The 16,965-nt window shown below is 36.8% G+C and overlaps 1 protein-coding gene across 1 annotated transcript; it reads left to right on the top strand.

The window, feature by feature from the left end:
• Positions 1-1,310: 1,310 nt before the first annotated feature.
• Positions 1,311-5,523, top strand: LOC133317339 (E3 ubiquitin-protein ligase RHF2A-like). The gene is made up of 9 exons (XM_061519201.1): positions 1,311-1,428; positions 2,651-2,785; positions 2,898-2,944; positions 3,804-3,866; positions 3,951-4,059; positions 4,166-4,542; positions 4,631-4,738; positions 4,824-5,165; positions 5,299-5,523. Exons 1-8 carry the CDS (start codon positions 1,423-1,425, stop codon positions 5,113-5,115), a joined length of 1,137 nt encoding a protein of 378 aa, XP_061375185.1. The 5' UTR covers positions 1,311-1,422; the 3' UTR covers positions 5,116-5,165; positions 5,299-5,523.
• The last annotated feature ends 11,442 nt before the right edge of the window (positions 5,524-16,965 follow it).

Genomic DNA, 16,965 nt, shown 5'->3' with positions numbered 1-16,965 from the left:
AACATAACTCTTATAAAACCCATAAATTAAATCAAGGGTTTAAGTTTTCTTATGTTGTAGGATTGTAGGAGATAAAAAAAGTAGAGAGGAGTTAAATGTGGATCCCATATTTTATATTAAAAAAAAGAAAAATTAATTGACACGAAAAACGAATTAGTGTAGAAAAATAACGTACTCTTATGTAGCATAAGAGTATTATTTCCCTTAAATCAAATGATTACTATTGTTACATTTAATTAGCATTGAACCACCTTAGCAAACATGTGAACATTAACAATATGTTCAATATTTTTTCTGGTACAATATTCGAATGAAATTTGGATTACTATCTTTTGCAATGCAGTTTCGTAGAAAACAACCTAAAAGAATAAAATGGTCTTATATTTAAAAAAATTGGTATTTTTTGTTTCTCTGTTTCTGGTTCTCTGTTATCGCTTTAGGAACTGAACTGTAGAAGGCATAAACCGTGAAATATTCTTGAAGAATAACATTTTAACTGTGTAATGTCATCACAATAACAACACTATTTATAGCGGTAATAGTTGTAAGTTTGTTGATGATTGGATAATCATTACGATAATCCAGTGCAAATTTTATATAGCACATTCGAGATTAAAGAACATTAATCACTTATTTTGAGAAGAAAAAAACTAACTTTTAATCCAGTAATCCACTAATGTATCAATAAGTTGAACTGACAGTAACAAAAAACAAAACAAAAATAATGAAAGAAACAAGATGCAATCATATCTAAAAATTTATAATAACTACTCTCTTTTTTTTTTATCAAATCTAACGTAACACGTACATTATATTATATTAAGCTAGAAGCTACTTATAAGCTAAAGTTAAAAAAAAAAGTTAAAAACTGTTTGAAAATTACATAAAAATTTTAGTTTAAAAATTACTTAAAAGTACATATTTCAAGAAAATTATCTCTCTATATCTTTATCACTCTTTATTTTTAAAAAAAGTACACAGTTCAAGAAAAACAGATAAGAGCTTAAAAAAAAGCTCCTCCTAAAAGCTTTTAGTTTTTAGTTTTTAGTTTTTTTTTTCATTATAAAATAAAAGTTTTTTTGTTATAAGAGTTTTTCCCAAATTCTGTTTGGCCTAACTTATACTTATAAGTAACTTCTAGGTTAAAAATAAGAGGATCCAAACACGCACTTAATTATATTGTTATTATTTTTAAATTTTTATAAGATAATAAAAATATAATTAAAAATATATATAGACACTGTGGGGTCAGGGGTTCACAAAACCAAACATCCAACAAGGTAAAGGGGAACTATTCTTTCTCCATTATCATTTCTTTCACTGAATCGTTGAGTTTCATTTTCTGGGTTCTGAATTGAAGGCTTGATCTCTTGTTCGCAGGGGCTCTCAGCCTTTTCTTTTCTGGAGCTTTACCAATTCGAAATGGAGGTAATTAAATCCTGAGTATCCTTTTTTGAATTTTGATCAAATTTTGTATCTGTTTTCTCTTTCAGAGCTCCTTATTGCAATATATATCTCAAAGATCAATCATTTTTTTTTATCTGGGGTTGATTGTATTTTTGCCCTTACATGATTCTCTTGCTTTGAAATGTTGTTTTCTACCTTTTATTGTGTTGAGTTTTGTAATATTACTCCTGACTTTTTTTTTTTTGGATATTATTATAAAAGTTTATCAAATGTTTGAGGTATTCTTCTGAAATATGAATGCATTTATTTTTATGAAAAAATGATCGAATATATTCCAGATGGTAAGTGTTAGGATAGGTGCAAGAGGAAAAACAGATAATTGTTTTGAAGTTATTTGCTCAACGTATTGCATTTTTTCATGAAGAATTCATAAAGCTTATGGTGCTCTTAGAAACTGCATTATTTTATTGGGTTGATAATGTGTGTGTGGTATTGTTGTTGTTGTTTTTTATTTATTTAACTTTTAATTTTTTAATTAAAAACTAATTAAAGAAGAAAAAGTTGGAAAAAGTTTTACTTGGGAAAATATCATAAAACAACTTAATGAAGTGAGAAAAAGTTTAGCATGCAATTTATCTTACTAAAGATATTAGCATTGTGGAGGGCTAGATTTTTCGCTGTTTTTATTAATTTATTTTGTTGTTATATATATATATATATATATATATATATATATATATATATTTATTTTCTCTCAATACGTTCTTGCTTTTGTTTTGGTTCATTGATTGCGGACCCCAAGTCCCCAACAAGTTTTGGATAAAAGTGATATTGGTGTTGATGTTGGATTTTAATTAAAAAAAATCAGTTGAACAAAATTCTTTAGCAACTTTCTATTACAAGGTTTTTATCATTTGTGCTGGGGGTTGTGGTTGCACACTTGCATTGCAAGAATTCGAGGGAGGGATGCTTTTAGCTCAAATTAGTTGTGATTTTGGCGAAGCAGAATTAAGCTAGTAATGTTATTGCATTATTACCTTGTCTTCCTTCACCTGGCTGGTTCACTAGGTAATTACAGGTAGAATCTGGATTTTTTGCTTATCAAAACCGTATTTGTATGATCAATTTGAATGAACAACTTTTTGCGTTTGCTGAAAATATTGTGCACTCGAGAGCACCATTTACATTTGTAAAATATTGTATCTGACTCTGAACTCTGAGGTTGTGGGCTGGTATGTAAAAGGTTCCAGAGATGAAAGGCAAGACTGAAAGTCATACGACATCAGCAGTGGCCTTTGTGGAAGGGGGGATTCAAGAAGCCTTTGATGATGCTTGCAGTATATGCCTTGAGGATTTTTGCGAGAGGGATCCTGCAACTGTAATATACAGCTTTTGTGCTTCCCTCTTTTCTTTTCACCAATGGAATTATAAGCAAGTATGGCTTTATTTGAAAATATTTGCTTACTTCTTTTCCCTCTCTTGCTTTTCAGGTCACCAATTGCAAGCATGAGTTCCACCTGCAGTGCATTCTTGAATGGTACATTTTACTATATGTTTTTCATGCATGTCTCTCATAAAACTTAGATTTTTAGTTGAGTAATTTTTACCTTTATTCAAAGGGTTATTTATTGTGTTGGTTAAATTGGTTCCTGTATATTAAAATGGCTTCAAGAAGCATTAATAAATTTTCACTGTCATTAGAGATTTAGAACCAGAAGTCTGAATGCAGTGGTATAATTGTATGCTATTTCTTAATTTCTTGTTTCATTTTCTTTAACGTAGGGGTGGAGAATGGTTTCACCAATACTATGGACACCACGAATATTCATACTTCTTTTCATGTACATTTTAAAATTTGGTATGGCAGGGATGTAAATTATCAGGGTTTTTCATTAGAGTTGGATAGTTGGGTTTTTGTATAAATTTTCATTATAATTTTAGACAAGGTACTATAAATACCACCTGTAAAGTTGGTAGGAGCTCTAAAAAAAAAAAAAAACCACTCCCCGTTAAACCCGACTAGCGAGTGTGGGGTGGAGGAAATCCTTTTACGCAGCCTTACCCTTGCATAATTGCAAAAAGGCTGTTTCTTGAATTCGAACCCATAACCTTTCAGTCATGAAGGAGCTCTAGAAAGAAAACAAAAAATAAAATAAGAATGACTTTCAGAATAGTTTGATGGATAAGTTTCTGTCTCTCTGTCTGGATTTTGTTTGGCTGGAGGCCCTGTTCACTATTGAAGATATTTTTTTTATTTCCATATATCTTAATATGGAAAAAATTTCTGATCTCATAACATATTTTTGGTTGCTAATGGTGGGGAACATTTGAGTTGTTTTTTCTGATTGAAAATGGAACATTGTACTTTAGTAATTGTTATTGGCTAATGTTTTTAGGTGTCAGAGAAGCTCCCAATGTCCTATGTGTTGGCAACCTATTAGCTTGAAGGATGCTACCAGGTTGTTCATGATGTTACCTTTTGACATCTACTTTATAATTCTTTTCATGATTACATTGCTAAACTTGTATGCATTTCATGGCAGTCAAGAATTGCTTGATGCAGTAGTGCTGGAGAGGAGCTTGAGGGTTACCCCATCAAGAAATGCTGTGATTTTTCATTATCCTGCCCTTGGTGATTTTGAATTCCAGCATGTCAGTCATCTATTAGTCTTTTGAGTTTTGACTCGATTGTCTTATATCTTAAGCACATCTTAATTCTACCATCTATTTATGCTGGTAATTTTTCTGAATTCTGCAGTTACCCATTGGTGTAAATGATGCTGATATTGAAGAGCGAATACTTCAACGTTTAGCTGCTGCTACAGCACTGAGGAGAGCACAACACCTAGGTCAAAGGGAAGATCGAAGAACTAGGCCATTTGCTCATGGCCGTCCACGTGTATTAGTATTCTCAACTCAGCCTAGTGCACCTCCATCAGGTCCTGATTCAGCTGCCGGAGGGGGAAATGAACCAGCCGCAATTCCTGTAGGAAGTCCGTCTACCCCACTTACATATGATGGAGATGAAGCATCACCATCCCAGCAGATCCCACATTTTCGAGCTCAGGGCTCTTCTCTAACTCCTGGTTCTTCTGTTATGGCAACAAATCTTCAAGGAATTTACTCTAATGATAGGTTGTTAGACCTTAATATATGTTTTCTTATGTTCGTTGTTTTTGTGTGGATCAGTGGAGTTATATGTTGTGCATTGACTTGCTTGCAGAAGGTCTACTGCTCATTCTACTACTGCAAACCAAGATAGAGCAGGGCCATCAGAATTCCAGTCATTTTCTGATTCACTGCGGTCCAGATTTAATGCGGTGTCCCTGAGGTATGATTTCTTAGAAAGCGTGCATCTGGGAAATCTATATTTTGTCAAATCAACTTATCTGGTATTAAATTGTCTTGTGACTAAGGTACAAAGAATCAATTTCAAAGGGCACAAGGGGATGGAAGGAGAGGCTGCTCTCTGGTAATTCTTCTGTGTCAGAAATTGGTTCAGAAGTTAGGAGAGAATTGAATGCGAAAATTGCTAGTGTTTCCCGATTGATGGAGCGCCTTGAAACCCGAGAAAATAATCAGGCTGCTGGTACTTCTTTGTCCATTGCAGAGACAAGCAACCAGAACAATGAGGCACCTCGTGGAGAGAACTCTTTGCATGACAACAATACTCCAGCTACTTGTTCTGCTAGCTCAGATTCAAATTGAGCTCTATTGTGCTTCTGTGAATACATCTTTCCGTAGCATATCATTTGAAGGTGAGCCTTGATCTTTGTTTAAACCTTTGAGGCTCATAACAGAATCAACATATCTTTCATCCATTTGTAAACTAAGTAATTTTAATGGTGTGTATCAAATATCAAGTCTCGTGTGTTTTGTTTCTTTTTTCAGGCTAACTGTTTGCCCAGACATGACATACTGAGGAACAGATGCTATGGGATAGTCATGGCAGTTGGTTTTCAATAAAAATTAGGATATGAAATACACCTTTACCTAATGCTAAAACTCTTGTTTTTATGTACATAGTATGCTGGTAACTCTGAGGAGTATGTGTTTAAGGTGTAATCTAACAGAGAAAGTGTTTTGAAATTCAATGGAGTTTGTGTCCATAATCTTTCCCTTTAATTGTTCTTTGGTGTCAATGGAAATAGATATAGATCAAGGTGGCAACTGGCAAATAGAGTTTTTGCTATTTCTGTTACATTTTCAACCTTGGTTAAAATAAAACCTTGTTTTGAAACATTGGGGAATATGTGAAGCTATCTTATTATGGGAAGTTAAAATTAAAATATTGTTAAAATTGTTTTGTTCTTCATAAGATGTTTTATGCATATGATTTTTGTCACAAAAAATTATGCGAAGTTAAAATATTGGGAGGTTGAAATGCTCATTATGTAAAATCTGTATATTTTTTTAGAAAGAAGAGTAAATACTTTTTTGGGTCCCTGACAAAAAATACGGTCCCCACTTTAGTTCCTTATAAAAATAAATTAGTCAGTTAGTCCCTAACAAATTCAAAGGGGACCCATTTTAGTTCTTTTGAGGGACTAATATGGGTCTTTTTTGAATTTGTGAGGGATCACGATTTCAACTAAATAGGTCAACTTTGAATTTGTTAGGGACTAACTGAATAATTTATTTTTGTTAGGGACTAAAGTGGGGATCGTATTTTTTGTTAGAGACCAAAAATGGTATTTATTCTAGAAAAAATATGGCTGAGGTTTTTTTTACTCTTTTTCAGCAATATACAATGAATGTGAATAAAATTTACATCTGTACACAATATATTAGGGGATTTTTAAAAGTTTTAGTATCTTGTCCCAAATATTTAAAAATGACAAAAAATAATTTAAACTGTGAACTCCTATTTTCTTAAAAAAAAAAAGCTAAAAATTAAAAAAGAGAGAAATTAAAAAAGGAACTAGATGCCATAGGTTTTTTTTTACCATTGTATCCCTTATTTAATTAAAATTTCCATTTCATATCACTCATTGCCCTGTTTAACCGTTGACGCAATTAAATAGAATACGACACCAATTCGTATTATGCTAAGGACACTGCGTCGTCAAATTTCCTCCAGAAGTGCAAAATTTTAAAGGCTACCTTCTTCTCTCATTAATTCTAGGAAAAGAGAGAAATGGAAAAATCATATTTCTCATTACTAGAATGAATAGTCATTACATATGCAGCTTATACATATACATCAAGATTCAGAATAACTAACTAACTGAAAGTCGTTACATTCTGTTAGACTAACATCTCCTCTAATAGAATAAGTCACTAAGTCTTCTCTTCCTTGTTTCTGTCATGATTGGTGGGCCTTATGTGTGAAGTAGACGAAACTGGGAGCAGATGAAGAAGTCCAGAATGAATCTTCTCCCTAATTATCTGACAATCAATGTCTATATGCTTGGAATGCTCATGGAACACAGGATTCTTAGCCAAGTAGATGGCGGATTTGTTATCATAGCAAACAGAAGCTAGTTTGAGCCATGGAAGATGAAGGTCACAAAATAGGTGTTGCAACCATTGAAGTTCGCAAGTGAGTGAGGCTAAGGCTCTGTATTCTGCTTCAAAGGAAGACCTGGAAATCGTGGACTGCTTCTTCAATCGCCAAGCAACTAAAGAAGAGCCAATGAAAATGCATGAACCAGAGATTTATCGACGAGTGTCAGAACAAGCTCCCTAATCAAAGTAACTAAACGCTCGTACCTGAATGTTGGAGGAAACTGGGAAAAACAAAACAGCAACTGGTGCACCCTTGAGATAGCGTAAGACCTGGTTGGGAGCAGTGACATGAGTACCCAAAGGACTAATTTTACAAGAATTATATAGTCAAATGCATGAGAATTATGGTTTATTAGTGGAAAAGAATGAACTATTGAGATATGAATTAAATAATTGATTTTTTTTTGTTTTGAAGGTAAATGAGTGTAAATGAAGACAAACATGAAGTTCAACGATTTGAAGCTTAGAGTTGAAGATCATAGAAGCCACCAAGTGAAAAATAGAGAGGTCGAGAAGAAAGGGGAAAAAACCAGAGAAGAAGGAGATAAGAAAGGGGGAGACAAAGAAAGAGCGTAAGAATAAGGAAGAAAAGATATAGATTAGTGTGTCAATTGGAGGAGGAAAAAGAGAGTTGAGAAGCTTGGATACATATCAAAAAATAGTAGTGGAAGGATTTGAGAAGAGTATTAGTGCATTTGGAGGGTCGCCAAAGGAAAATTGAGTGCTGGAAGATTAAGCAAGAAGGACAGAATAATACAGTTGTTGATGCCACAAAGAGGAGCGTATTTTTTATGCACGACACGACCACCAAGTTTTGGGTGGTCCTTTAGTGAAATTGGAAGGTGTTATGGATATATATCATATCCTAACTACCCACTTAACAAACCATCAAAGGATAGATACTCAATTATCCTAACAATATCAAACAACCAAGATACTAAGGATACAATCCTTATCTCAACAGCAAGGAAGTCGAATCCTACTGCAACTGGGAGATCTTCACAAACCCTAGAGGTAACCCTTATAAATAAGAGGCTAAAGACCCCAGTTATACACTTTGAACCTATTTACTATTACTGCCAACACTGTGCACACACCCACGTCTTGGCTATAAGCCTATTGCTTGTGCGCAGTGATTGGGATATTGGCTTCAGGCGAAACACATACCTACTTCTACGGTATCTCTGAGCGCATACCTTACGGTATAACAATACGGTCTATCCAGGACCGAACATTGGCGTCGTCTGTGGGAAACAATAAATTTTGATTACCATTCCACGATGACGAACACCCGTTCGACGTCCAGCACTGTCCAACCGCCGCCACACCTGTCTGCGCTGGAACATCTCCAATCAACAGTGTCTCCTGTGTTGGTGGAGGTCCAAGTCGGAGAGGTTGGCACGCAGGTGCCGCCCTTAAGAACCCAGACCAAAGCGACGGTGGAGACAGCGCGCCCACAGAATGATCAGCCAAGAGATGTGACCACTAGGGCCATGAATGCAATCCTTCAAAGGATGCAAGAGATGGAAAACAGATTCTTGGCTCAACAAAGGTTAGATGCCCAGAGGATGGAGGCATTTGAGGCTGAGATACAAAACCAAAACACAGAAGGCCGAGCTGGAGGAGCAGGTCAGGTCGAAACTGGTGGGCCCCAGCAACAAAACACGGCCGCGGCAACCGAGACTGTGCAGAATCTTCATTATGGCAACCACCAAGAAGGTGGAGGGCCAGTCAACAGTGCTCATGAACTTGGCAATCTCGCCGAGATTTAAAAGTGCCAGGATACCTCCGTACGACGGAAGCCAAGACCCGGATGCCCACTTAGAGGCTTTCAAGACCGAGATGCTGTTCAACAGGATAACTGGACCTATTAAGGCCAGAATCTTCGCGACGACATTGACAGGTCAGGCAATGGCGTGGATAGGGGTGTAAATGGGGCAGGCTGGCCTGGCCTAGCCTACAGCCCGACTTACATTGAGCCCGGCCTACGTTGAAAAGTAGAGTAGGCTTAGTCTTATAAGAAAGCCTTTTAAACAAGTAGGCCATAAACTAATTTTGTCAAGCCTGACCTAAATCCTTGTAGGCTGGCCTATTTAATTTTTTTAAATAAAATAATATAATAAATTTATTTTAGGGTATATGATATACATTATAGAGCTGAGGATTATGTTGACTCTTTCTTGTTGGTCATTTTTTATGAATTATGAGAAGTACTAGTGCATGAATGAATGGAACTTTGCTCAGTATATTTTTATAGTTATTTTTTTTACTATTATAAAATTTTTAATGCTCACTAATGAAATTTATATCTCGTGTAAAAAAATGCAGCAATTTATGAACATGTTAATGACTTGTAATGTCAAGTGAATATTTTAAAAATTTATAAAATTATTTCACTAGGGAGGCCTACAAGGCCTCTAGGCCATATAAGGCTATTTAATTCTTAAAAATAGGCCAGGCTTGACCTATAAATAAAGCCCTTTAGTAGGCCAATAGGCCAGATAGGCTGAATATTTTTTTACATAGGCTTAGGCCAGGAAGGCCAAAGCCCAGCCCAGCCTGGCTCATTTACACCCCTAGGCGTGGATAACCAGGCTCCCCAGGAACTCGATCGATTAGTTCGAGGACCTGGCTCGAACTTTTCGTCTGAATTTTGCAACGAGTAAGGCACATCCAATGCCGGCCTATGCCTTGGGAAGAATTCAGCAAAAGGAGAATGAATCATTGAGGAAATACCTAGATAGATTTAAAGATGCTGCCCTCAAGGTTCGGAATCTAACTGAACCAGTACATCTGCATCTGATCATTTCAGGATTAGATGGCGATTTCCCACTCGCAAAGTCAATCTATAAGAACCCGGTCAATGATCTGGAGAAGTTACGACGTAGGTCGGACAAGTACATTGACGTTGAAGACATGCAGAAGGCTTATGAGGAGTCCAGAGGACGAAGCCCTAATCGCCGGAGCCCAAGCAAAAAGAATAAAGACCAGTATCAGCAGGGGTCGAAGAAAGGAAACGACTCCCATGACAAGAGATCGGATGACCGATCTCCAAGGACCAAATATGACACTTACACGCCATTAAACATGTCCAGATCTCGGATATGGAAAGAAGTGGCTCAGACTTAAATGCGCAACGTTGAAAGACCTCGACCCCTCAAGAGCAAGAGCGGATTGGACAGGAACAAATATTGTGCTTTCCATGATCAAAATGGTCACACCACGGATGATTGCTAGGACCTCCGAGATTCTACTGAGAAGCATGTTAGAGAGGGAAAATTGAAGCAATACATTATCCGAACTCAGGGTAAGAAGAATAGTAAGCGAAGGCAAAGAAGTCGGAGCAGAAGTCGCAGCCCGAAGAGAGAGGACAGGAAAGATCATGAACAAGACCGCCCTTCGAAGGGAAAAAAGGTCGAAGATAAAGATGAAGAATTCCAAGAACCTGAATTTGAGTGCAACGTGAAAAGCAGAGCTCTGGGTGGAGGATGCGACATGGCAAATGCAAGAAGAAAGTACCTGAAAGAGGTCATATCGGTAAGAGATAGGCCGACCTTCAAAGGGAAAGCCAGCAATCCTGCTCCCCAAGGCTGTTCTTTACTCAAGAAAACCTAGAAATGGTCGTACCTGGACACACCGATGGTCTAGTGATCACCGGAGTGCTAGTTAACTGCCGGGTTAAGAGAATATTCATTGACCACGGAAGCTCGGTGGACATACTTTTTTGGAACGCTTTCCAAAGGATGAACTTGGATGAAAAAGACTTGAAACCATGTTCCATCGAGCTGATTGGGTTCAACGGAGAGCCATCCCCTCCAAAGGGCTACACAGACTTGAAGCTGACCTTAGGAACGAAGGACGCATTTCGAGCTGGAAGGGTTCGGTTCGTCGTAGTAGACACTTCTTCTTCCTACAACGTGATCATTGGCCGACCTACAATCCACGACTAGGACATGTTAATCTCCACCAAGCATCAAGCACTGAAGATGCTGGGGGCAACGAACGAGGTCATCACCATAAGGGGAGATCAGAAAGAATTCAGGGAGTGCTACTATGAGACTTTAAGAATCAATCATGGAGGGCCATCATCTCCTCCTTGGATAAAAAATGTGTTAGTATATAGATGTCCTAGAGACAATCTTTTGATTAGATTAGGACATAAGTGGACTTTGTATTGTCGCAAATAAATAAAAGCATTCTTTATCCTGTTTCATATTTTGTCTCGATATTACTGTTAATATTATATATAAGTAACTAGATAAACCCCTTGGAATAAAATAGGTATCTCTTGAGTATCTGTGATGAGATCACGATCATGAGGATTCAAGGATACTGGATGTTTATTCCTAATTTTATGTTCCTAGTCTAGAGACACTGAGAATGGGGATCAGTGATCTCGGGTAAGACTAGCACGACTTATCTACTTGTATTCGGATGCAAGGTAAAGACCTCATGAGCTATAGATATAGAGATGTCTTAGCTAAAGTCGTGGGTGGACCTATAAGGGTATAACTCGCACTGAACAGACCCACAAAAGAGACTCTATGAAGAAATCTCACAGAGAGTATCATTAGAGTAGTCTCTTTATATTTGGGTATGTCTTTCCTTAGGCCAGAAGTTATTGCCTAGACTGTGTTCTAGAAGGCATGCTTTGACTGTATACCTCGTCTGCCTGAAACATGGAGACTCATAGGTATACTGTTGGGCTTGTCCTGAAAGAGCATAGGGCTAGGGTGATAAGCTGAAGGAATTCGTCAAATCTCTGTGAGAGATTAGGTTATCTGTAAATCGGAGAAATCGGGATGACATTTACAGGGACTCGGGAATCTATGCATAGTAAAAGAGATCATGAGATGATCTGCCTTTAGAGTCAGTAAATTGAAGATTCCCTATTTCGAATAAAGCTTACCCTAAACCGCAAGGGTTGATATGTTTCCTTACCCTAGATTTTATGGGAAGGTAACCGAGACGAAAGGAAATACATACGGCAACCAAATATGTGTAATAGGTTGATCAAGTCATTAATCTAACTAGTTCTGGGGCAACAAAGCATTGCTAGTGCTCTGTGTTGTCATTAGATGGGTTGTGGGCTTATTGGGCCCAAACCCATTTATGTCAGTGGCTATGTTGGACCTAATGGGTCACAAGCTAACACCTAATTGTCTAGATGAACTAGCATTAAAGGTATTGGGCCTAATAATGGTCATTAGTCCAATAAGTAGTTTGGAAGTCCACCTTGAGGGTGGAGGGCACATGGATCACAGTAATGGGCTTGGATAGTCCAAGACACTACTAATTAATTTAATTGGTTAAATTAATTATCAAACATTTAAATTTTGAATTTTGAAATTTGAAATTTGGAATTTGAATTTTGAAATTCGAATTTTGAATTTGAAATTTGAATTTTGAATTTTGAATTCGAATTTTGAAATTTGAATTTTGAATTTTGAATTTTGAATTTGAATGTTTGAAAGTTTGAATTTGAATGTTTGAATATTTGAATTGGCTATGAAAAGTTGTTTTATAACAAAAGGATAAGATAAGATCTTGTTGGAACAAATCACTAGTATCAAGAGGAGATCTTTTGGACATGATCCAAGAAGATTGGGGCGCTGATTTTGGCTGTTGGTGAGTGTCATTTAGTCATCAAAATCAGCTCCAAAAGATACGGTATGTTGGGAGAATATTTGAGTGAGTTGATTCAAGTTTGAATGCAACTACTCAAACGTATTTGGACTCCTTTTGGGACTGAATGGGGCGCACAGTATGAGTGATCATGTGATGACCATCAGGTCAGAATCTTGATTAGATAAAGATCTTATCTCATAAGGATTCAATGGAGAGGTTGTTTGGAGTTTTGAATTGCAACAACTCCTTTATCTCCTCATTTGTTGTGCGCCACTTTCATGGGATTTTGAAGTGAAAAATCTGATTTCACTTATTTATTCCCTCACTCTCTTGTGCTATATATAAGTGTGTTCCTCCTTAGGGTTTTTAACTGAAAAATACCTAGCCATTCTCTCCTCCTTCCATGCGCCACCTTGTGAGGTTTTTCTCTCTGAAAACATGACTCTTCTAAACACATTTGCCTAGCCTCCTCTTTCATACATTGAGCGCATAACAAGCCTCATTGTGGTGATCAATTGGTGGTTCTACAATAAGGAGTTCTTGCATCTAGACACGGGTGGTGTGGATCAACGTTAGAGGGTTTGAACCCTTCAAACCTGATCTTGATCATCCTGAAGTTTCACGAACAAAGGTATAATATACGTCTTAAAGCACGTATCTTGATGTGCATGTGTGTTCCGCTAGCGAAAAATTTTGTTTTTCCCTATTACATGCATCGACCTTCAAGGTCATTTTACTTTCAAGTGGTATCAGAGCCCGGTTGCTTTACTATCGGTGGGTGATGGTACCTTGTTTGTGAGAATGCTTTTCACGGTTAAAATTTCTTTAAAGAGTTAAAGATTCAATTTTTTACATATGGATTTTAATATACAATGCTTTAAATCGTTAAAGTTATCGTTTTTATGAACATGTTAATATGATTGCTATGTTCATATATCCATATGTGTTCATGGTTATTTTTCTTTTTCTTTATGAAAGTTTTAAAAAGGAAACACCTTTTGGAAAGGTAGAGTTCGACCATGAAGGGTATTTTAAATACCTTGATTGTTTTCTTATTTTCTCCATGAATTGTATCATGATCAAAGCATGAAATTTTTTTCAAAAATTTGCATCATATACATATGTATATGGTTCGGCCATTAAGGTGTTTATGGCTACATGCATGGTTTAATTTTGTGTTCTTTGAGAAAGAGTCAACAAAATTTGAATTATATTGATTGTTATATATAATTCGGCCAAATAAGGAATTAAGAAAATTTGAATTTGAATTTTTGTTTTGATGTTTAATTGTTAAATATCAAGACATATGTGAGAAGCATATTATATGATAATATTTTGTACTTGTAAGTTGTCTAACATTTCAGGTGCAAAAAGGAAGGGGATGGTCATGGTGCCCGAAATTTAAATTTTAAATTTTAAATTAATGTGTAATTTTGCTCTATTTAATTAGAGTTGTAATTTGTTTTTTAAATTTTGTATTTTAAGTTTGTCCCTCCAAAGATGTTTTGGAGTTTCTTTAATTATTTGTAATTAGAAAAATTAGGCTAGTGGCGTTTAGACGACAAGAAGCCGTGGCTTGAGAAGCAAGATGGACAAATGAGCGAGCACCATGACTATCTCAAAATAAAAATTGTTTTATTTGCATGTATGTTTTGTACGACTAGCATGCATGAGATAATATATCGCGATATGTATGCTTTGTGGCTTAAGACGTCTAGTATGCATGAAATTGGACAAATCGCGTTTGTATGTATTATTATGCACGTCCAATTACGACTAGTGTAATCCGATAGATGTTTGACATAGGATACGACTAGCATGATAATAATACTAATGCGTTTGATGAGACTTAATAAACCCTAAATAAAAGGAACCCTTAAAAGGAATAAATTATTAAGCATATGATTACCTCCCACCACCAATATTACTCGAACCTCCTCTACATAGTGGTGCTCCACAACTCAGTTGGGACCCACTGTTTCGTTGAGTAAGAGTAGTATTAGAAGTGTTAGACACTTAGGGTGCTGGTTAATGCTTAACTGAGACATAAGTTGCAGGCTCAGCCGGGCTTATGTGCTTAGGGTAATAATGCTAGGTTGGTTGCATGAGATGCACCACTAAGTGACAAGGAGTTGTCAACCTAATGTTAAGAGAGGGTATGAGATACTGTTGATGAGGATCAACCCATTATTTAAATTAATCTTGCGGTCTCAGACGGGGGTTAAAATAAATAATCGCACTCTTAATCCCACTAAGGTAAAATCTAAAAGTAGATAAACCCTAAGTCAAATGGTAAGGGTCATTGACTTAGATAAAATAGTGGGAGGGGAAAATTATTTAAAGTCTTTAATAATTTGTTACACGACAATATATATTAATTAATCTATCTTTACATTTTCAGTTTTTAGTATGACTAATTCACTGTCACTGCGCTCAATACTCGATACGAACAAACTGACCGGTCCTAATTTTATGGACTGGTTTCGGAACGTCAAAAATGTTCTACGGGCCGAAAAAGTTGCTTATGTCCTTGACACTGCTTTACCTATTGCGCCTAAGGAAGGGGAAGATGGGTTCACGGAATTTGATTTCGAGGCCCACAAGCAACACATGGATGATAATGTGTTGGCTTGTTGCATCATGCTGGCATCCATGTCGCCTGAACTGCGTAAACAGCACGAGCATATGGATGCCCCCTCTATTATCCTGCATCTCAGGGAGTTGTATGATATTAAAGGCAGACATGAGAGGTATGAGACCTTTAGGGAATTGTTCCTATGCAAGATGACTGAAGGTATGTGTTTTAACCGCCATGTACTGAAGATGATAGCGCTCATTGAGAAGCTAGAGGGTCTAGGGTTCACAATGGATGCTGAATTAATTAATGACTTAGTTCTATCATCACTTCCTCCTTCTTTTAGTGAATTCATAATGAATTATAACATGCATGGGATGCTTGTGAGCTTGCCAGAGTTGTTAAGTATGTTAACAACTGCTGAAATGCTCTATCAATATAAGGATAAGACACAAGCTCTTCTGTATATATATATCAGGAAGGCTTTCCTTAAGCCCAAGGAAATCTAGGTAAAGGAAGAAAGTGCAATGAAAGGGTAGATGGGCAAGGAGCCTGTGTGCAAAAGGCGAGGTGGACCTAATATGATTATAAGAGTATATATATATAATATATAATATATATATATGAGGTCGGTATCTATATAATATATATATTATGAGATGCAATCACATTGCAGATTATAAGAACCATAACCGGTATCCATACCCATAAGTCGGATTAGCACAAGAATAATTTATCTCAATCATGTATACCTAGGTAGAAGCATCACCATGCTCCTTCACACTCTTATAGTCTGGACAATTCCTTGCCACAATGGAAGCATACAACATCGCTTTTGTCCTTGGGTGCACTCTTACCTTTCTCTTTGCCCTTTTTCTTATTGGATTTTCCTTTGGGCTTAAGGGAGTTGCCTTTTGCAGGCTCCTTGCCCATACCCTTGGCCCTTTTAGGCCCACCAATCAGAAGAGCTTGTGTCTCATCCTTCTTGATAGACATTTCAGCAGTTGTTAACATACTTAACAACTCTGGCAAGCTCACAAGCATCCCATGCATGTTGTAATTCATTATGAATTCACTAAAAGAAGGAGGAAGTGATGATAGAACTAAGTCATTAATTAATTCAGCATCCATTGTGAACCCTAGACCCTCTAGCTTCTCAATGAGCGCTATCATCTTCAGTACATGGCGGTTAAAACACATGCCTTCAGTCATCTTGCATAGGAACAATTCCCTAAAGGTCTCATACCTCTCATGTCTGCCTTTAATATCATACAACTCCCTGAGATGCAGGATAATAGAGGGGGCATCCATATGCTCGTGCTGTTTACGCAGTTCAGGCGACATGGATGCCAGCATGATGCAACAAGCCAACACATTATCATCCATGTGTTGCTTGTGGGCCTCGAAATCAAATTCCGTGAACCCATCTTCCCCTTCCTTAGGCGCAATAGGTAAAGCAGTGTCAAGGACATAAGCAACTTTTTCGGCCCGCAGAACATTTCTGACGTTCCGATACCAGTCCATAAAATTAGGACCGGTCAGTTTGTTCGTATCGAGTATTGAGCGCAGTGACAGTGAATTAGTCATACTAAAAACTGAAAATGTAAAGATAGATTAATTAATATATATTGTCGTGTAACAAATTATTAAAGACTTTAAATAATTTGCCCCTCCCACTATTTTATCTAAGTCAATGACCCTTACCATTTGACTTAGGGTTTATCTACTTTTAGATTTTACCTTAGTGGGATTAAGAGTGCGATTATTTATTTTAACCCCCGTCTGAGACCGCAAGATTAATTTAAATAATGGGTTGATCCTCATCAACAGTATCTCATACCCTCTCT

Source organism: Gastrolobium bilobum, unplaced genomic scaffold (genome assembly GCF_033153095.1).
Source record: "Gastrolobium bilobum isolate Gb01-03AN ecotype WA unplaced genomic scaffold, APGP_CSIRO_Gbil_v1 utg27994, whole genome shotgun sequence".
Taxonomy (NCBI): domain Eukaryota; kingdom Viridiplantae; phylum Streptophyta; class Magnoliopsida; order Fabales; family Fabaceae; genus Gastrolobium; species Gastrolobium bilobum.
The sequence above is the reverse complement of the archived record's forward strand: the minus strand, read 5'-3'. Positions and strand labels throughout refer to the sequence as shown.